Source organism: Anguilla anguilla, chromosome 5, assembly GCF_013347855.1.
Source record: "Anguilla anguilla isolate fAngAng1 chromosome 5, fAngAng1.pri, whole genome shotgun sequence".
Classification (NCBI taxonomy): Eukaryota; Metazoa; Chordata; class Actinopteri; order Anguilliformes; family Anguillidae; genus Anguilla; species Anguilla anguilla.
This window is the reverse complement of record NC_049205.1, coordinates 38,649,187-38,671,367: the sequence shown is the minus strand read 5'-3', so window position 1 is coordinate 38,671,367 and position 22,181 is coordinate 38,649,187. Positions and strand designations below refer to the sequence as shown.

The 22,181-nt window shown below is 42.2% G+C and overlaps 1 protein-coding gene across 1 annotated transcript in view; it reads right to left on the bottom strand.

Annotated features, from left to right (window-relative positions):
• The window catches only part of hcn4 (hyperpolarization activated cyclic nucleotide-gated potassium channel 4), a 64,463-nt gene that overhangs the window by 19,249 nt on the left and 23,033 nt on the right, over nt 1–22,181 (bottom strand). The window contains exons 3-4 of the mRNA XM_035417764.1: nt 11,107–11,268; nt 9,374–9,592 (exon numbers count right to left, since the gene is read on the bottom strand). Coding sequence (XP_035273655.1) covers nt 9,374–9,592; nt 11,107–11,268 — 381 coding nt within the window. The remainder of the gene's footprint in view (nt 1–9,373; nt 9,593–11,106; nt 11,269–22,181) is intronic.

The window sequence follows — 22,181 nt, the reverse complement described above, 5'->3', positions numbered from 1 at the left end:
GGGTTTCCATAAGAAACGTGTGCCATACCATGAGACCCAGTATATATGTATGTATGTATGTATGTACGTATGCATGAATGCATGTATGCATGTATGTATGAATGCATGTATGCATGTATGTATGTATTTGGATGGCAGGTATGCTGCCCACTATGCCCAATACCTATACAGCACAGAGTTTGGCACTTCTCAGGGATTTCTACAGAAATGACTGGGCGGCAGCGTAGTACAATGAGTAAGGAACTGGTCTTGTAACCTAAAGGTTGCAGGGTAGCACAACGCTGTTGTACCCTTGAGCAAGGTACCTAACATGCAATGCTTCACTATACATCCAGCTGTATAAATGGATGCAAATGTAAATGCTATGTAAAAAGCTGTGCGCGTTGCTCTGGATAAGAGCATCTGCTAAATGCCTGTAATATAATGTAATGAAAGAATAACATGACCACAGATTCTCATCCCTTAAGAACTTTAACTTAGGTACCTTCTGACCTCATGTGAATACACAGAATTCAGATACGATCACACATCCACGCAATAGAGCACCAGACTTATTTTCTGTTTTTACCCTTCTTTTTCCTGGCAATCTTGTCAGCTGAAATGCTCCAGTCCCACAATCAATAATTCTCCCCATTTGACATTTAGCTACATCTTCTGCCAATAACAACATCAGATGAAAGCTGAGTGATCAAACTAGCCAATTGGGGGACACTCTGATACACAGGAGAAATGGACATATAAGGAAGTGCCCATGTGATGCTATTTCAGCCAATTGAACATGTTTCTAAAAATGTGGTGGTTGCCATCTGTTTTGTGTGGTTGCTAACTTGCTTGCTACGCAGCAAATTTCTGAGATTCAAAAATCTGAAGTTAGACAAAAAAAAGTGTGAACAAATGTTTGGAGTTTATTTTCTGACCTGTACTCGGACTTGTGTTCAGTGTTCATCCCTTGCGGTGTATTATATCTGAAGAAAAGCATGTTTTCAATTTACAAAAATGCCAAGTTACTCACACATACAAGGCACTGTCTATAAGTCATTAAGTCTTGAAAAATTGAGGCCTGCCACTGAAAGTACTAATACCAAAATTAGGCCAAGTTACAAGAAGCAATATTGGCTAATAATCAATATCTTAGCTAACACAAATTCCAAAGTAATGCTGCTACCCAATGTTTCCTAAATTATTAACCTGGCCCTGTGTTTTTTCATCTTAGCACCTGAACACATTGTGGTCATTCAAACTTTTAAGTATCACATTTATAATTAATAGTTGCATGGAATGTTTTAAACAGCTGATGAACACTTACATACCAGAAAGGATATATGTTCATCTTGAAGCATCGAAATTGCATTATGCATTACGATTCGGTCCAGTATGTACCAGATATATGAGAACCGCTACTGGGTCACAGAACTCAACCATATTCATGACATAGACAGCTACATGTCTTCAAGGTAGGCCATAAAACCACTGACTGCTATTGCAGGCTTTGGCCAGCCAGGGGCGTGTTCTGCAAGGCTGCAGCTGAATACTATTGGAGTCCTTTCGCAATGACGTTTCACGTAGCAATAATCATACAATAAGCATACAGGCATGATAAATGATGATTTGAAACAATTTGATCATCCATCTAGTAAATAGTAAGTAAATAGGTAAGTGTTTATAACTTTATTTCCCTATACAATATTGATATTCAAATTATATCAGAATGTTCAATATATACAAATGTTTAAGAAAATTCACAAAGGGGGAACCATATGGATTTCATGACGGCAGATTTTCTTAAATTCGCAACAATCAAATAGACCGGTGTGTTCTAGTGTTAACTACGTTTTAACTAGGCTACTGTAGCTACCTTGCAAATGTCACATTTTTAAATGAATGTTAGCTAGCCTACAGATCATCTACTAACACACAAACAATTAGTTTACCGTGCATACAGTAACCCATTAAAAACACTTACTGTAATCCACTTAAAAATACGATAAAATACTTTCATTTATTTGTAAATATGAATGAATCCATGTCCATGTGCTGCTTTGAGCTAGAATGTATGTGTGTTTGCAAATACTTTTGCATGCATTTGTATGCATGTCTCTCACTAGATTTAATTATCTTATGGTTCATAAATGAATATTCATTATTATTATCAATTGCTCATAACAAACACAATACGAAAATTTATGATATTTTTTTAAAAACCTATTCAGTGTACAAAAATGCTAACTTAGCCATGCATACATCGTCTTTTAGTCATTAAATAAAACATGCTAAATCTAGGCCTACTGTTAAAAGTATTGATATCAAAATGAGGCCAAGTTAAAACAAACCATATTTACTATCTTAGTTTATATACTATCTTATATTTACACACAAATTTAACACGCTTTATTCCTAAGCAATGCTACCCAATGTTTCCTAAATTAGATCTTTCCATCTGAATACTATGCTAATGTATCACAGGTTTGGCTCCCAGGATAAATCCATTCTTGATTAATGTTCTACATTCGAGACTGCTGCGAGAAATTAGCATTCATGAAAAATGTGTTTGGTGGCCACATCAGGCATGGGAAACATCAGACATGGGAGACTAATACAAAACTATGAATCTACAAACTGTGACTCATGAGTGAACAAGAATCAGGCAATTCATGAAAACCAAATATGATTGTTAACTGTGCTTACAAACGTTTCCAAGAAACTCACATTGATTTTTCATAGGAACTTTAATTAAGAACAAAAATAAGAAGAATTTAAGAAAGGTTCTGTGAATAAGGCCCATTGTATATTTGCCTGCAGTTGGGCATAGCCACAGAACAAGATCTAGCCAGTATGCTAACCTGGAATACAGACCAACACAAGTGTGCTAAATGTAAAATGAATTAACTTTTCTTTCAAAATACACTTTTGCCGGACATAATGGGCAAAATGTCTGATACCAAGGATACTCCATACACAAAAAGACACTAGTCACTTCAATCAATACAGCTTAACTGAGCCCAATCAAGTGATTTTTTGGAACCTTACTGGGTATGACCAGGAGACTACTAAAACAGCCATGGCCTTGGATAAACAAGAGGCTAATGGAATATGTTGGGCAAAGCGTACATATCGATGTTCTGTAGTACGACCAATACACATGTACAACTTAAGAAAAATTGGAAGATCATTTAAAGGAAATCAGAAATAAGGAAAGACCAAGAGCAATACAAAATGTTTTAGCCGTTATTGCGTGATAACTGAGAGAGACTGCTTCGGACAGGCCAGCAGGGCTATTAGTGTGCTAACAGAATCAGCCACACTGGCATGCGCTTTAGCACGGAATAACAGGCGCTAACAGCCTTCAGATTAACGACAAAATCCAAGCCAAAGCTAATGAGAAAAGCTCAAACACAGCTAGAGGCAGCTCAAGTTGTCCGCAATAATGGCCTTGTCCCAACAGATAGTGCTTGGCCTTTCAGCTTCCTTTCCTGTCTAACAGTAGCTTCAGTTTGATTTTAATGCCAGAGAATTTTCTAATAAATGTAAAGCAAAGGGCAAGAAAATGATTTCATTCACAAAAAAAGTACGACTGGGAGAAGCAGAACAAAGAAACTCCTGGAACAGCGGCTTCGGGGCTGCCGTTAATCACTCCTGGAGGACCTGCGCTTAATTGCTAAGTGTTAATTAGAGATTTAGTGCAGGGGGACTGCAGAGCACCAGTGCCATTTGCTGCTAATACGGTTTGGAGGGCTGGCTTGCCACAGCCTGCTGTTTATGATTGAGCCCTCTCCAGGGTTCCCTGTTTTTCATTAAGAGGCAATGCCTACATTCAAATAGCAACTAAGCACAAAAGCGTAGAAAAGAAACTTAAAATTTCAGGAAATAGTCATCACGGGAACAACAGCAGACCGCTGAAGAACATTCACTTAGAATAGCAGACGAAAATTATTTTAAATCCGTGCCTCCTGTCATATTGCAAAAGGCTTCATCCATGCCAGGCAGTCAAGGGGCAGGCTATCGCTGCTGGGCTGCCAAGCTGCAATGCAGATTTGTGCAATTATAAAAAGTCAGCATAGGGGGCAAGTGCTTAGCAGCAGGGTATGGAAAATGTGGCAGTCCTGTTCATCTGTTAGAGTGAAGGCTGCAAAATTTGAGAGTTGCTGACATTTGCCATGACGAGCGGAGCACATTTGTCCCTACAGCAGGGCTTCGGGGGGACAGGCTATTTGGGCAGGACCCACGTTCCCGTTGGGACCTCGCCTTTAGCGTACTTGGCATTGGCGAAACCCACAAAGCCCTCAATTCTGACAGCAACTTTCAAGGGGTTTGTTTAGCAAATGGCTGGGAGTGAACTCAGAGGATGGAGACCTATTGTAAACAGCAATGGCAGCTCAGTAAGTTGTTGGACACACTGACTGCTTAACAAAATAGCTTTTCTGTTTTTCCGGGGGTGATGATTCGGCGGTCTGGGTTTTGCAACGACGCTTACGATGCGACACGAAAATCCAACCCTTTTCTTACTCAGCTGACCGTTTGGTTTACAGGAAATAGCATGATGCTGTTACTCTTCAGTATTGTGCAAAATCATGACGAAAAAAAAAAAGAATAATAACAGCAAAGATTATAGATTTGAGGGCACAGATGACAGATTCAAGCTGACCGCTCTCTTCGGGCGGTAATTGTTATTTCAAACAGGAGGCCACCGGGACGATGGAAGACATCAGTGGGTAACTGACTGAACGGGGAGCTTTCAGCAGCGCGGAAACCTTAGAGTTCCCCGTCAGAATTCACGCTTCACTTCGTAAGTTTGGGGCAGGTGCAATATTACTGTCACACCAAACCCCGTCCACGCTGTGCAGGCAGGCAGGCAGGCAGGCAGGCACGTGGAGTGCTGGTGGTTATGGGAAGAGGGAGGAGGAGGGGCGGGGGGGGGGGGGGAGGATCCTCCAATCTTGGAGATGCAATTTTCTCTGTGTGACATGGGTCACAACAAGCCCGAAAAGAGATGGCAGATTCCGCAGGGAAATGGAGAGGTGTCTGCCAGCCTCACACCTCCGCGCCGGCTAGCCGTACTTCGTGTCCAAGAAGGGAGGCAAGCTCAGACGCACCTGAAAGCCCTTCTCTGAGAGCACGGGGAACTTGTGCAAGCTGCAGCCGTTGCCTAGTGACCGCAGGCCTTTTAAAGTAAAAAAAAAAACACTTCCAGAAACAAACTGGAAATCATCAAAAGACAAACAAGCTAATTTCAGTTTAAACGAAAACCATGAATAATTAATTAGGTCATTAGGTCATTCATTTGATTTTCATATTTTCTTTTTCCATTTTGTAGTACTTATTTGCTTTGAATTTTTCTACCTTACCTAAAGAGAATTATTTTAAAAACCCACAGTGAAATTAAGTTTAATCAACAAATGACATTGCATTACAAATATCATGTGAAGTCATAATTAAATCTACTGTAAAGCATTTAGAATATGATTGCTTGACTTTCTACTCGGTGCCACTGTTAACACCATTACTGTCTCCATTTAAGAGCTAATTTAAACCAGCTTGTTTGATTCTTTGGGACCGAGAATTTATCTCAGAGGTTCACTGTGGCAGAATTCTTCTTTCAGTTTATACCAAGGCTTTCTGACAACCAGTTTTCCTATTGTCTTTGATTTTTCTTTTTTTTTCTGATTGGGCATATAACCCTTTTTAAACGGGGTTTCTTTCTCCATTCGAACTAGGAGGAATTCAAATAATAAAAATAATTGTCACTTAAATACTGTCATTTCATCTCACTTGTGAATCTTCAATCTAGTCTAACACAACACGCTCCCGCCTTCACTCCAGCTGAAGCTCAGTCCCCGCTAATGAACACCAAATCCCAAGTCTCATTAAAAGAAACGTGTGGGAGTGAGCACAGGATGAACGAGGTCCAGGTTTGTCACAGTTGGACTCCGTCTTCCGAGACCAAGATGCAGTCAGTTTCAAAGATAAGACAAAAAAGCTCAGCGGCAAAATAAAAGCCGAACAACATATTAGAGGTGTCCTGCTGAAACCCCCTCTCTCTTCCTTTCTGAGGGATATCTCTGAACAGTGATGCTAAACTACAAAAGAGGAGGGAACATAATCTTCTTCACATCTCAGCAGCTCCTGGATTCAATCAATAATTCCGCTAAACTCTGACCCAGAATTAAAAGTTTTCATTACACAGTTTGGCAAGGTCAGAAAAATGAACTCACCAAACAGTGAAGAAAGGGAAATTTGACTTATATAACAAATTTTGAACAGAACTTGACTGAATTGAGGCAAAACATTAATTTCTTTCTAGTTCCAGTGTCTGGCCATGTTTGCATGTTCTCTTTGTGCACCTTCGGGACCGAGAGAGAGACAGACATGTTCCTTCACCCACAGGAGCCACTGGACAACTGGACCAAGGTCGCTAGAAAATCAGCAGGAGATTTGAGCCGCTGCGGATCATCGCATTAACCTGCGATTGGAAAGCACGGAGAGGATTCTAAGGATGGCAACACTTTCCCGATGTGTGTCAAGAAACTCCGGCACGGAGCAAACTGCTGCTGGCAACGCAGAGGTCAGAGGCAGCAGGAATTCTTGTATGGTAAAGGTCAACCTCCGTTCAAAAGTGGAGCGCAGACAATGCTTGTCAGAGGAGAAGCAGGATTCGGGGCTAATTTGCAGCAAAGCAGAGGGCACGAGCGCTGCGAACGTGCCTAATTCCCCCGCCTGCGCATACAGAGACATGAAAAAAAAAAAACCCGCACTCCTCAAATATTAATAGCAATTTACAGCGTCGCCTCTGCTACGGTCTGGCAGACGAAACATTAGCATTTTGATTAGCGGCGCCGGGCCGCGGGCGGAGAGCGTTCGGCTGAGAGGCGCGCCGGAGGTCCGGGGGGCCGTGGCCCTCTCCGCGCCGCGACCCGGAGAGAGGATGAACAGCTGGTGCCCCGACTTCACCACCCCGCATCTCCGAAAAGTGGGGCGCCGGGCGCCACCGCGGCCCCCCGTTCCCCTCCTTTTTAGAGCGGCGGCGCGGCGGCAACGGCATCCGTCTCGCGCTCGTTCGCCGGCCTGTTTTTTAAATTTATTTCTTCCTTCGCAGCCGCCGCCACCGAGGCGCAGGTTCGCCGGCTGATTCCTGAGCTCTCGTTTACCCTTGGCCGGTTTTTGAAGGACGATGAAGGCGGTTCACCCCGCGGTGGGTCTTTGGAGTCGGGCAGGGGGTCGAAGGTAAGAGCGTACGCCAAAACCCTGCTCCTGAGCAGCTCTCTCTCTCTCTCTCTCTCTCTCTCTATCTCTCTCTATCTCTCTCTCTTTCTCTCGAAGGGTCGGGTGCCAGGCCCTCGCACGGACGTCTCCGATGCGCCAGGAGCTCTATCCACCGAAGGGCTCCAAGCAGCACGGCTCATTAACGCCAGCACCGGGCCCACCGGGTGCGCCGGGGCACCGGGGAGAGGAGCGGGGGCCTGCTTGGGCAGCGGCCAGGGCCTCCACACAGCGGGGGGGGGGGGGGGAAGAAATGTCCACACGCTGCACAAGTGAAATTTAGAAAAGGTGAAATGGGGTAGCTAGACACTCCCATGTGTCCGTAACCAAATCCAAAAACTCCTGCCAAGGCATCGCGCATCGCACGTTGTGCTGAACAAACACACGCGTTGCCTAGGCCTGCTCGGGGACTTTGTCGGTCTAGGTGACTAGCATATTGATCGCCTCCTCTGTTAAAGTAATCTGCGCCGCCATTAAAATGATCTATCTGTTTGACAGACAACCGCTGTCCAGGGGGAACATAGATCACAAAGACAGGAAGTGCAATGACCGGCGAGCGGAAGAAAGAGATGTTCCCGAACGATCCTCCGCAAAGAGGCCAGCGACCTGTCACGGCATCTGAGCGGACCGCGGTTAGTGCCCTCCGGGGCTCAAAAGGTCGCTCGTTTAAAAGCCATGTTAGACGACGCTTCCCGTCATCAGACCCGGCGACGCGCGCCGGTTAGCGCTGCGGCGAAAGATAAAAGGAGGGTAATCCCGCCCCGCGCCCGCTAATCCTACCACGTGACCCACGCGGTAATGTAAACATCGCTCTTTGAAATGAACCTTCTCGTATTTTTTTTTTTTTCCCCTGACTGCACCGTCGAGACAACGTCGCCCGGTGTTTGTTAACACGGTCTACATTACATTACATTACAGGCATTTAGCAGACGCTCTTATCCAGAGCGACTTACACAACTTTTTTACATATCATTTTACATTGTATCCATTTATACAGCTGGATATATATACTGAAGCAATTTCGGTTAAGTACCTTGCTCAAGGGTACAACAGCAGTGTCCTACCCGGGAATCGAACCTGCGACCTTTCGGTTACAAGTCCACTTCCTTACCCACTGTGCTACACTCCGTCCTACTCTACTCGCGCTTCTTCGAAATGCAAATGAAGAAAAAAACCCTTTTGAAAAAGGGGACCGCTCGACAATACGGGGCGCTACACTGTAGTGAGTAGCATCAGAATGGCTGGAGAATAATATGGTTTAGAGTAAATGATATTCACACTGTGCGAGCGATCTCCTTAGAGCTTCCTGCTATATAATGTTACAGCGCGTTCGCTAAATGAAGTGTGACTTTTGTAGGGCAGTTGAGGGGCCTATCAAGTTCTTGGCATAAAGTGCATAGTTACAATGCCACATTTGAAAATGTTGCACCCTTACTTGTGCTCCAGAAAAAACTAAAATTATGTTTTTATTTAAATAGTGTCCCCTAAGGATCCCATAGATGCATGAGATGTGCAAATCCCATGCAGTCATCTGTCCAAATAAAAGTGAATATTTTACATGCATTCAATATCACCAGAGTCACCAGATAGCATCGAAGATGCTTAACTCTGATGCATACATACATAAAATATCACTTTGTCATTGGAGCGTAAGTGATTGGGTGTGCGCTTTCAATCTGGGTTCACCACCTGAATCCAGCCTATAGCAGTGCTGACTGCGGTCAGCAGCCCAGAAGCAGGGGGGGAGTATATTTGGCCATAGCTCCAGGGAGGGAGTGCTCCATTTCACTCCTCCTATCGATTAAGTGCCTGTGGTCTGGCTGCACCCAGCTGCCCAAGGAGTGCAGTCCAACACGAGAAATGCAGCCGGTGGACTACAGAGGTAAACGATGCGGCGGCTAGCTGCACATGCTTCAGCGGGAGCGTGCACCTGTTCTGCTCCCACCAAAATTTAAAAGGGATGCCATAGCAACGAGGCGGGCTTACAACTGTTCTTCAAAAGAAAAAAAAATAGAGATAAAAACATGTGAGAACTCCGGCTCTTTCCACGCAGCATGTCTCGCCGTGTCCCCACTTTGCCCCCACTCCACTCCACTCCACTCCACTCCACCCCACTCACCTTCTCCTGGTACTGGCGACGGGAGGAGTCGAGGGACTGTATGAGCGCGGTGGCGTGCCCGACGAACATGGCGTAGCAGGTGGCGCCCACGATCATGCTGAGGATGGTCAGCCACACGTCGGTCATGCCCACGGGGGGATACATTCCGTAGCCGATGCACAGCATGTGGCTCATGGCTTTGAACAGGGCGTAGGAGTACTGCTGACCCCACGTGTCATTCTGGAGGAGAGAGGGAGAGATACGGAGAGACGTACAGTGACAATGCCCTGCTTCAGCAGTCTGAAAGGCAGCGGATGGGTCTAAAAATGCCAGGGCCTATGGTCCGACAGTAAAAATGGCAGTGCATCAGGAAAACAATTTATCCTTAAAGCAGCTCTTTTTAAGGAAGGTACACAGCTCAGATTATGTAAATGTACATTTTTCTACCATTTGCTAATTGATGATCATAATCCTTATTTCCCTCCACATGTGAAACATACAAAAGGTTTATGGAAAAATTAAATAAAGGTTGGTTGGTGGTAAGCCTTTTTCAGAACATACACAAAAATGTAGGTCATCTCATTACAAAATATGTGACATTTCTGTAATTTGTGTACTTGTGGATAAATTGATTCCCTTTTGGATTCCTGCTGTAGCCCAAGCTAAATCAATATCAGCGTTGTCCTGAGATGACATATTCAAATGCCTCACTGCATTTCATTTTCAAAAGAGTAAAATGTGAAAGACATAACTAAAAACTACTTCTAATACCATGCTTATAGCTTATAAACTGACAAGAGAAAACATGCACAATGTCACCGAAACAGGACTTCGTTGTTGTGTACAAAGGCAAAGAATGATAATATAGTTGCTGATAATGGAACAGGAACCAGTCCAGATTAAAAAAGGTGGACTGTTTCTGTCATGGCTTCTCTGACTTAAAAATGTGAGCATGTCATGTATAAACACACAGATCGCTGAATTGGTGTTCAACACCAAGACAGTCCACTGCCATTTTAATTAATCATTTGGGTCTTCACAGGTGTAATCTGAATCTGATGTGATTGTTTTTGTTATTTTGAGTATTCACAGGTCACAGATTAATCCTCTTTAATGCTTCATCTCAAATCCCCATAATGAATCGGATCTCTGAAGATCAGATTTCTGGCTGTGGTAATTTGTAACATGCTGAGTTCATTGCAGTGCATTGATGGAGTCAGGGTCATATAATTCCAGGACGTGATCTCTTAGGTTACGTAAATTTTATGTATAGGTTATCTAAAGCAAACTTGTGCTTGTTTTTGATCGTTAAAATTAATTCTGAATTGTTCGGAAACTATTCACACATTCAGATCAAATTATGCTGGTGCCCAACTGGTTGGTGTACAAGCAAAAATACGAAGGAACACTGTATTTCTCCTTGCCTCATGAATGACAGATAAGCCTTTGCTTGTCCTGATAGCACTGCAAATGTTGTTGCCTGGATAACTGCATTTTACCCCCTACTGTACAGTATCTCATGAGGTCATGAAGCTTCAGAGCACACAACAACCTATACAACAGACCACATACAAAACAATAAATTAAGTAAACCAAAACAACAGAGGAATAAACTTAAAGGGTAAATATGATCAGACACACAGGACAGAAATACCCAATGTTGCTCAGGACAAGTTAACAGAGAAACGAAATGGAAGGTGCATTCGGAGACTACAGAATTTGGAAGGGTCATTGGGAGAGGAAGGAACACTCACCACCATCTTGTTTTTTGACACCCAGCAGTCGGCAGGAAAGTCTTGCAGCATGGGCACCAGGAACTGCAGGCAGCCGTCCCAGTGGCACAGCAGCAGCATCATGCCGATGAGGTTGACGATGCGCACCATCGCGCTGGCCAGGTCATAGGTCATGTGGAAGATCTGCGACAGCCGAGGAAAACAAAACGACGGTCGGCACAAGTGAAACTTTTTGACGTGTTTTTTTTTTCCCCAGCATGTGTTCCGACTTCCCGCACCCAAAATAACAGGCTTTCATACCTCTGCTCCAACCCATGCCTACCTTGTTTTGCTCCTGTCCCCAATATTACACTTACTGTATGTTCCACAAATTCTCGAATTAAATTTTTTTTTTCAAATATTTTTTTGGGCTTTTTTCAGCTTTATTAGACAGGATAGTGTAGAGAGACAGGAAGAACTAGGAGGAGAGAGAGGGAGAGACATGCGACGAAGGTCGGCAGTCGGACTCGCACCGCCGACGTCGCGGCTCGCAGTCAGCATGTGGAAAGCGCTCTATGGGCTACGCCACTGGAGGCCCCCTAATTCTCTCATTTTTTGATGTTAAGTGTCGCCAAGTGATGGAGCAGTTTCTTAACCACCATTTAAAGCCATGTTGGGCTTCATTTAGCAAGACCTTTAGCATGCGCAAATCCTTTTAGCATGCGCAAAACTAATAACACAATTGGCGATTGGCGCAAAACAAATACCATGACCAATCGCCGATAACGTTATTGCTTTTGCGTTTGCTAAAAGGTTTTGTGGATGCTAAAGGTCCGAGTAAATCAGGCCCATTGTTTGCAAACTGACAAATGGAGTCATGATGTAATAACTACAGCCTACTGCATAAGCCAGTGCACTTTTCACCGGTGTGTCTAATGGTTTTCTGAAGATGACCACAGGGGTGGCAGCGTGGGAATACCACACTGCCAAAAAAAGAAGAAGAAACAGCAGTGAATGACTCTAATGAACCACTTAGAAAAATGAATGATATTACAAGATGGTAAGGACAACCACTTTCCTGCAAAGTGCTGGCGCACTTGGGATGTTTGCTAATCCGGAGATAAATATGCTCTTGGGAAGCTCCTGGACGGCGGCTTGGCTTTTAATGGCCTCTGCAATTTAAAGCCACTTAATCCCATTGAGGGTTACGGTGCGCACTGTTAACTACGCTGCTCCTTATTAAAAGGCACTCAGCGCTATTTAAAACATGACGCTTAAGAGCTTACAGCTGAGAGAGAGATGCTCGCTTTAGCCTTTTACGCTGGGCTCAGCAAAGGCCCTGGCCTCAGAAAAGGACAGTAACCCTGCACAAATTTTTCCATTGGCATATTGTCCATCAGGTCCAGTATGGTTACATGCAAAATACTCCCGTTGCATAATGATTTTATACACCAGCATGACTGGTTGAGTCCTTTATTATGGACGATGGCTTTTATATGCATGGCACATTTTTTAAGACTCCTTGGTACATCAGGAGCCTGCAAGACTGTTGCAGATCTGGTTAGGAGCAACTCCCCCCCAAACCGGGACCGAGATATCATGAAAGTGCCAGCAGATAGAAACTCCACATTCTACTCAGATTAGGAGAAAAACCTTAACTCAGACTGAGTAGTGGTCAAATTTCCCATCCTCCTCTTCCTGGGTCCTTGTTCAAGGCATTTTGGGGCAGGTGGGTTTGCATAATCTAAGGAGAGTCACTCACTCCACAGCATCCTTCCAACATCATCTACCAAACATACAGCCCCCCAAAAAAGTGCTCACCACAGCAACCTTCTACACACAGCCCGCTTCTACACTTCTACACACAGATATCTATCTATATACAGACAACACCCCAGCTAAGAATACACCTATAAATATGACATGGCATTTCAGTTTTGAAATAAAAAGTGCTCTGTTATAGCTTTTAAATTATTCCGCAGCATATGAATGAATCATGAAAAACTCCATAAGAGGTCAAATTACTTGCATTTCCAGGACTGCTTTGCCTACAAACAGGAGGGCCATGACGAGTATCCTCCTGTACATTCTCAGAAGAACCCTCCAGTCACTCACAATGCATTTCAAACAGAAGGAATAAAATAACCAGTTTTAATGCCTGCAGCGTTTCAGTTAAGGCTAAATTAAGTGTGCCACTCCAAGCCACATCATAATGAGCTTTGTATTAAATAACGTAAATCAACAAGCTACTGTTCAGAATAAGAGGAAAATGCTTGCATGCACACAGTAATTAAGTAATTGTTTACCTACTTCCAAGTTTATGGAACACCATGATTTGTAATAATAATAATAATAATAATAATAATTTTTTCAAAAGAGTTTTTAAAAATTAATTATCTCATGATGTCAAAGCACTTTCTAGTGAAGTGGGGAAACTCACCTGAACCAATCCTGGAGGATCCCCAGCTTAACAATACACGTTTGATTAGGCAAATACTTCCTGAACATTAACACTATAGTCCTGCTTTATAGGATTTCTCACCACACCAAATCAAGATTTTACTACTGTTCTGAAACAGGCCCACGGATGCTCATGTAGTAAATGCAGTTTTACGAGAAATCTCCCAATTGACTCCAATAGAACCTTTCAAGGCTATTCCCCAATATCTCCTTCAAACCCCTCCATCCCCCATGTAACATTAATTCCTTCTCACATTTACACTGAAACTTAAGCCTGCATTACATTTTCAAAAAAGCCCAATATTTGGTGAGGAAGGCCAACTATGGCAACCCTGGATAGTACGACTGAGTCCATCCCTGAAATTCCAAACGATGCAAGTACAACTGAAAATGTCACCCAAATACAAAGATAACATATATTAGCAATGCGACATATTAAACAGTGCTGTATTATTCCATGCAGGGGTTCAAGGGGGGACACCTCATTTCAGTTCCTGCTTTGTTTTAATGTGCATTAGCGATCCGAAACAGAAATAGGCTGTCTCATTATCAAAAGACACTCTGACAAACTTGTTAAAAACTCGTCCTGCTATGTGGTCGAAATTTAAATAATTATATTGGAGCGGACGCCCGCAGCTTAATTAAATACATTTGATTGGAACATTAACATTGTTGAAATATTTTCCAAAACGCAATGAAACAATTACGTCAAGCCTCTTGCCGGGAAGAGTTCGCCGTGTATGCGAAAACACGCATGCATCAGGGGGCAGCGCATTAGGCGTGATGGCTAGGTCTTATTCATTTAACTCACAGCCGCACGCAGTTAGCCCAAACTGCATTGTTATCCACACAAATGACAAAGGCTGACTGATGAGGTCAATGAGATTGTCCTCGGAGTCGCCTTAAGGATGAAGCTGTTAAACATGCTGAGCTCATCACTGCAGTCACTGCAGCAGACCAAGACTGCCGGGCATTCCACCTACGGCTTTCACATTCAAAACAACTGAAACAACGAAGTTTCTCTGCAGCTGAATCGTCATTCATAAATCTGGCTATGCCATGATGTGTGGTGTCACTGGTAAGATTCTTAAATTGTTTTCATTTCAAGCATCAATGAATGTGTATTATTTTTTCATGAGTATCGCAATCGCATACCCATCACCATAAATACCTAAGTAGCCTACATAAGGTGATGAGCATTTTAGCATTTTCAGTGTCAACTGACTGTGTTGAATGTGCGGACGGTGGGTACACAGGCAGCCTTATAATGCATGGTAAACACTAAATTCACAAAGAGATGCACCTCTCTGTGAAAAAAGGAAAAGCATACAAAAGCATACAATTTAACCAGGCCAAGCACGTTACATATTATAATTTATGTGCATTGCAATACATACATAAATCATTATGCAATCTAATAAAGATTGGAGGGGGGGAAAAGTAAGAATCTAAAAAATAAAAAAACATTCCTTAAGGAGACACAAGCAGTCATTTCAGAAACAAGTTCTAAGAACAGATTAAGTTTTTTTTGTCAAAAAGAAACTCTCATGTGACGGAACAGATTTTACTCTGAGGCATAGTATGGCAAGAGAAGACACAAGGAACCTCACCAAAAACTAAACCAGAATTACCATATGCTAGAAGAAAGTTGCACACCAAATTTCCAGGAATTAAATTTAACGTCAATTAATAAACACCTAGGTTAATGGTTACAGCCTCTCGATACCACTATAGAACCTAGAAAAGCTATAACCTCTGTTCTAATGAAACCAAACTATATATATATATATATATATACTGTATATGTGAGTGTGTGTGTGTGCTGGATTGTGCATTTTCATGTAATACTCTTTGGGAAAACCTGCCGTGGGTATGAATGTCACAAAGGTATATTCTCAGCCTAGTCTTGTCTGTGATATTGGCAAGCTTTATTGTGCTTTCAAAAATACCCTATTAAACGTTTTCTTCCTCATTGTCTCTGAAAGAGCAGTTCTTGGCCTGTGTATTCAGCCACAAAACACAGACTGGTTAATTGATCTATATTTTGAATGTATATAATTCTGAAGATGCCTGTGCAGAGCTGTCTTATCAACAAGCTCCAGGATTTCACCTACACATCATGTTTCTCCTCCAGCCCAGCATTCACCCAGCTGGGACATGAAGGCCGTAAATCGCAACAATCCCAAGTGTCGATATTAAATAAAGATGGCCTCGTGGGCTCAGCTCAATAGAGAAACACAGGAGGTTTTCCTCCATAGCTCCTGACTCAAGAGATCGAAATCCGATGGGTAATTGTCTGCCATAACAAAACAATTCCTAATCAGATGCTCTTCCTCAAGTATTGAAATATTATTTACATGTTCCCAGATATAAATAATCACCAGTGTAAAGGAGTGATTTAATATGGCTGTGGGGGGGTGGCTGCTCAAAGAAAAAATGCTTTAAAACTGTGTGCCTACCTTCAATGCTTTGTGGGAAGGGGTAGGCGGTGTACATATCTGGAGGATTAGCAATTAGCGCATTCACTCGAACTAATTATAATTCTATTCTATTCCATTCTATTCTGCTAATTCTATTCAAGGCGCTCTTTTGTCTGTGTGAATGAGACAAGCTGAATGAGGAGGATATCCTCAACCGGAGTCTTATTCCTTTCTCACAATAAAACATGACAATGAGTGAAACCCGGCTGTCGTGTCGCTGGATACTGGAGACGGCCAGGCAGCCAAACCGAAATGACGGATCCGCGCAGACCACTTAAAATGCCATTATCTTCGCCCAAGCTATCCCTGTCCCGGGCTCCGGAATGCCATCTGCGCTACTTTAGACGAACGTTGTCTGTCATAAAGTATGTTGGACTATCTCGAACGGCCAGGATAAGGCATATGAGAAGTCTGGCAACATTAACGAGGCGTTCTGTCAGGTGCACGGACGTGCCTCGATAGGACGGAAGCCAGAACTCGGCCGTATCAGCCGCAGGCCTCAGCGAGAGTCTGAAGAAACGTGTGGGTTAATGGCGGAGGGGACGGATTCCAGCCGAGGCGAACGACTCCTCGCTCGGCGGGAAGCGGGGTCGCGTTTCGCCGCGGGGGCGCGGTCTGAAGGATCCGCTGCACAGCGCCACACTTTCACACTCCCGTATCGCGCGCGCGGAAAGGCAGCGGGCTTCAACAAGGGCTCCGGGGGGCGGTGGGGGCTGGGGACGCTTAATGCTGACTGACAGGAGGTGTCTAGTGGGTGCGGAGGTGCGATTCTGCAACCGGGCCCATTAGAAGGGAGCCGTAATGGCGGCCGCCGGAGCGCAACCAAAGATTGGACAAAGTGACATGCGGTTTCCACACCAAGAGGTTGACACAAGAAATGACACTTTCCTTTTAGATTTCATGGCACTGCGTGCTCTCTTCCAGGGTGCACTTTCCCTAGAAGTCATCAGGGGATGAACCCAGAAACATCGCTCTTCCGACCAAGCATCGAGACTGACTGCAATTCGAGTGAAATTTACAGAGCCTCATCTGTGTCCCTGTTAGCCAAGGTGCTTAAATGTGAGGCCCTCTTTTCCATAAGTTGTCTTACAGTTTGAAAAGAAAAAGTCTTTAATACCAAATGTGAATGCCACAAATCAAAGTAAAAAAAACAAGACCAGGTCAAGACCTAGTATATGGCTGGACCGAACCGGCCGACCAATGGTGTAACTTCATCAGTCAGTCACTCAGTCACAGACATGCGCAGTGTAACGTCATCACTCACTCAGTCACTCAGTCACAGACATTCGCGTTTATAGGGCTGGCCCCGCTGTTGCGGTCCAGTCAAAAAAAGAAGCTCATCTTCAGGGATTTTAGCGTCGACTGTTCTGTGAGGCAATCTCTATGATCTTACAATCATGAGGCAAAGGTTCTGCAACGCCGGCCTTTGGTTCTGCCTTTCTAAGCAGCGGCGCTATCTGCCCACAGGAAATAAAAGGGAGAGACAACCAGCGACATGCAAATCGGTCCTCCGCTATGATTCGGCAGTCTGTACCTGTCAGTAAATCCTTCATTCTAGCAGGGTTTTTTTTTTTTAGAACAAACACGACTAATAACACTTTAAGTCATTTCAAACTGAGGTAGTTTTAGAAGTTTTCTTATTTTTTAAAACACAAAGGGCTCTATTTACCGGTTAGCGCATGGCATGTTGTGAGCCATCGCACTGCACGCTAAAATGGTATTTTCGTCATATGTTTTGATACGCCGGAGCCGTTGGGTAATTTCTTTACTCGCCATGCGCCCAAGTGGGAGGAGAGTCGCTGCTGGGGGTGTGTCAGTCAATCCAGGGAAGCGGGTAGCAATTTTCCGATTTGTGCCCTCGCCACCCGCCTGCCCAGAACAGGTGTACGAAATAAAGCACAGCCCATCGCAGGGCGGATGACAAATTTCGGGGGTTTCCAATGCAATGCACATTATTACAGGCTATTCAAAAGCCCATCAAGAGTTTTCATGGATCATATGCTGTCCAATTTGACTTTGATATAAATCCCAGAAGCAGGAAAAAATGCATGCTTTGTATTTATTGTTCATTGTCTTTTTTATTTTTTAAAATAATTTTCATTACTGTATTTATTTCAATTTTCAATTGTTTATGGCTCTAAAACTGCATCATGGTCCATAGGGTACTGTCTTTTGTTATTTTTATTACACCTGTGTGTAAGGAGAAGAATGACAATAAACGCAACTTGAACGATCTTTTCATTTTACTATGTTAGTAGTTAAAATGATAGCTACAGTACTGGCACAAATTGTGGATAGACTGTATTTATAAACAGCTTGATGATTAATGTAATATAAGAATATATCTTTTTGGCATAATAAATGTAATGTGTAATAAGTATAATATCAACATGTACATTCTACAAAAATGTATAAACAATTCACATAATAGTAATCATTAAAAATCCCTACAGTATAAGTTCATACCAATATAACTGAGCAGTCCAATCTATCTTGCTGGTGGATATATTATAATCAGCTTGAAAATGTATTGCTTTGTCCAGTATTATTCTACATAAAATTAAAATATTTGTGTGAAGAAAAAAACTATTTTTTGGAATGTGTGCTTTATTTCAAATTACTGATGGTCACAGAATATCATTACCACAAATATATTTTGTATTGGGTAGCACCAGCAGAATTGTTCCCATTTTTACTTTTTACTGAAATACTTAGAAGTAATGTGATCAAAAGCTGTGAAATATCTTTACAAAGAGTGTACATTTGTCTGCTACAATAAGAAACATTAAGTTTGAAGTGATCACAAATGGTTTGTGTACAGTTAAACACACGTTAACGTGTGTGAGGTGGAAACGTTTTTACCTCTTCTATATTATTTTGTGTGTTCTATTTAAATACCACATGTAGATCAGACAACAATGCCATATGGGGATAGACATGCTGTTTCATTGCTTAATATCTATGAGTAAGTAATTCAAGTCAAACCTATATTGATTTGGAAACAGGAGTTAAATGATCCACTAAGTGTATTCAAAACAAGACGAAACTACACTCATCCAATACAGCTCAGTTCAGTTAAGCCATGCGATTGTCATGAATTAATGATGGACTCGTGCGTTATAATTTCTCTTTCTTTCACTTGAGCAACACTGAGTCATTTTACTGCTGTGAGCGGGATCGCTGGCATTGCATGTCCTTCCCTGGTTTTATTGTGTTAAACAAAATTTCCAGATACTGTTGTCATTATGTCTTGGTTATAGCATAATTAACCCATAATAAACATTTAGGCAATGTTCTAATTTTGACAGAAGAAAATTCACATATTTATGAGATTCGTTATGACTCAATTTTTGAAAAACTAGAAATACCGCCTTGCGGTTGTATGCCTCCGCCAACCAGTAGCCAATTTGGATATAAAATGTCATCACTTCATAATTTTATCCTATTAGACATTTGTGTGAAACTTTGTCATAATTAGTGTATGAATTATTGAGTTATGGCCAAAAACGTGTTTTGTGAGGTCACAGTGACCTTGACCTTTGACCTCTGACCACCAAAATCTAATCAGTTCATCCTTGAGTCCAAGTAGACGTTTGTGCCAAATTTGAAGAAATTCCCTCAAGGCAAAAATGTGTTTTGTATGCCCTCAATGCAAAAACATGTTTTGTGAGGTCACAGTGACCTTGACCTTTGACCTTTAACCACCAAAATCTAATCAGTTTATCCTAGAGTCCAAATGGACATTTCTTCAAATGTGCCAAATTTGAAGAAATTCCCTCAAGGCATTCCTGAGATATCGCGTTCACGAGAATCGGGCCGGACGGATGGACGGAAGGATGGACGGACGGACGGACAACCTGAAAACATAATGCCTCCGGCCATGGCTGTGCCATCGCGGAGGCATAAAAAGTGACAGCCCAACTCTGCACCTCTCACAAAAGAACATCTTGGAGAAACATCCAATTAGTACATCATCATCCTCATCTTCCACTGCAGCCATAGACCACTGAAATTGGCAGTACACCCTGCTCAGTTCGCATAGCTCTTAAAGGTAATTAAAACAGGTCATTTGATTGTTAACAAATCCAGCTGCTCCAAACACACTGATAATATATACAATATAGCCCAGGCCTGTTTCCAGGCAGGCAAAAGACTTTGTACAGTGTGTTCCTCGCCTCTGGTCCAGGAAGTACCAACATTCACTAGCCACACCCAGTGTACCCACGTACCACACTACTGACTGCAACCCTGTGCCGCCTGACATTGATTCTGGATAATAGAGCCCTAAATGGAGATTGATTTGTCTTTCATTTGAACTGCAGTCTCCAAAATGCTTCGGAATCGAGTCCCCTTCAGAATTTGCTCAGAGGAGATCAATCCAGTGCTTTCGCATGAATGTAATCAAGTTGACTATTCAATTTTTTTCAATGGTCTCACAAGTTATGTACCTGTACCACCAAGATGGGATCAAGGGTTTCCTCTACTCACAGGGCATCGGTGACTGAACTAGCATTAATAAATAATAACAATAATGGAGTAGACTACCAATACATTTAAGTTTGTATGTACAGTATATACAGTGTGTGTATATATACATATATACACTGTATATATACACACACATCTATATATATATATATATATATATATATATACACTGTATATATACACACACATCTATATATATATATGTATATATATATACTGTATATATACACACATCTCTCTCTCTCTCTCTCTCTCTCTATATATATATATATATATATATATATATATACATACACACATACACACAAACCTAAATTAAATTAAGTTATAAAAGAAATCTTGATTTCAGGTCATTATACAGTGATATTGAAGATAGCTATGAATGCCTAGCTGTTGGGATGGAATCTTAGACAAAGTTCACTTCAGATACACTGCAAGTGATACAAGTCTCATCACAAAGGTATGACTTTGCCTAGCCTTCCTCACTGTTCAGAATCAGTGAGGAGGTGAGGTGTTGGCCATGTCCTCTTAAGAGATGTGAATCTAACTTTTTCAACAGCAAATACAAAGCGTGTGTACTAGTAGCAATTCATTTGATCATAAAATTTCACATTTTTAAATGTATATTATGTATATGAATATGGTCATTTTTAAAGAACAAAAAAATGTATTTCTGCAATATTAAAAGCAAAAAATAATTAGCTCTGAACCCTTCAATTTAAATGTACTAATTTTAGTGAAAACCATACACATGACAAATTGGCAATGCTTCCTTGTGTCTTGTCTGGCAGAACAAATATCATATAACTTGCACACAATTACAAAAGAAATGTGCAAGTAAATATTGCATGAAAACATACATTGTTATTGTAACTGCATTACAGGAATAAGCACTGTGATCTCAAACCTCTTTAATGAAATTTTAATTTAAGCTAAATCCTACAGGCAAAGAGATCTGAAATATCTGTGTCAATAAAACAGCTGTATGAAGTGAAGGCCTGCTCGTGTTTTACCGTCTTCCCCGCCAGTGAGTCACTTTAAATAGACTTCAAATACGTTGGCGCGCTTACGTAATGTGAACTAAGCTGTGTGAGGAAGCCCACAACCTGACTCACGCTCATCTGTCAGAGGGATAGGACCAATCTACCATTAAAACTGTCAGGAATGAGTTCACAGTAGAATTAATTTAATTTCTGTCACGTTTATTTCCCAGGAGTCAACCGTTTGTGGGCTTTGTGCTCAGGCAGGTGACAAGACGCCTCCAGCAGAGAGCTCATTTCTCTGTCACCATATGAATCCACCTGGTAATCTGGGGGACCCTCTGATGTGCTAACGTGTAGCAGGATGTTTCTTACTAAATTATGCACCCACTGGGCTGTCATTCATGACTTTGCCATTCTTACTGTAATTCTGGGACACAGTTCATGGATTCACTGGAGGGGAGGAAAGGGTAGTGGGGAGCATTGGAAACTTTCAACTTAACTGCAATAACTTATTATACTTATTTGAAATTAAATACTTAATTTTACTTTTTTTTCCTGTTGAGATGCTGTCAAGATGGCAATTTCACCTTGCCTAATTGGTCCACGATTCAGTGTTTACTTTTTTGAGTACGATTACCTCCTATTTTCTAGTTTTCCTACTACATGTGGGCAAAGGTCAACTGCAAGGTCATTAAGCCCCTCTCCT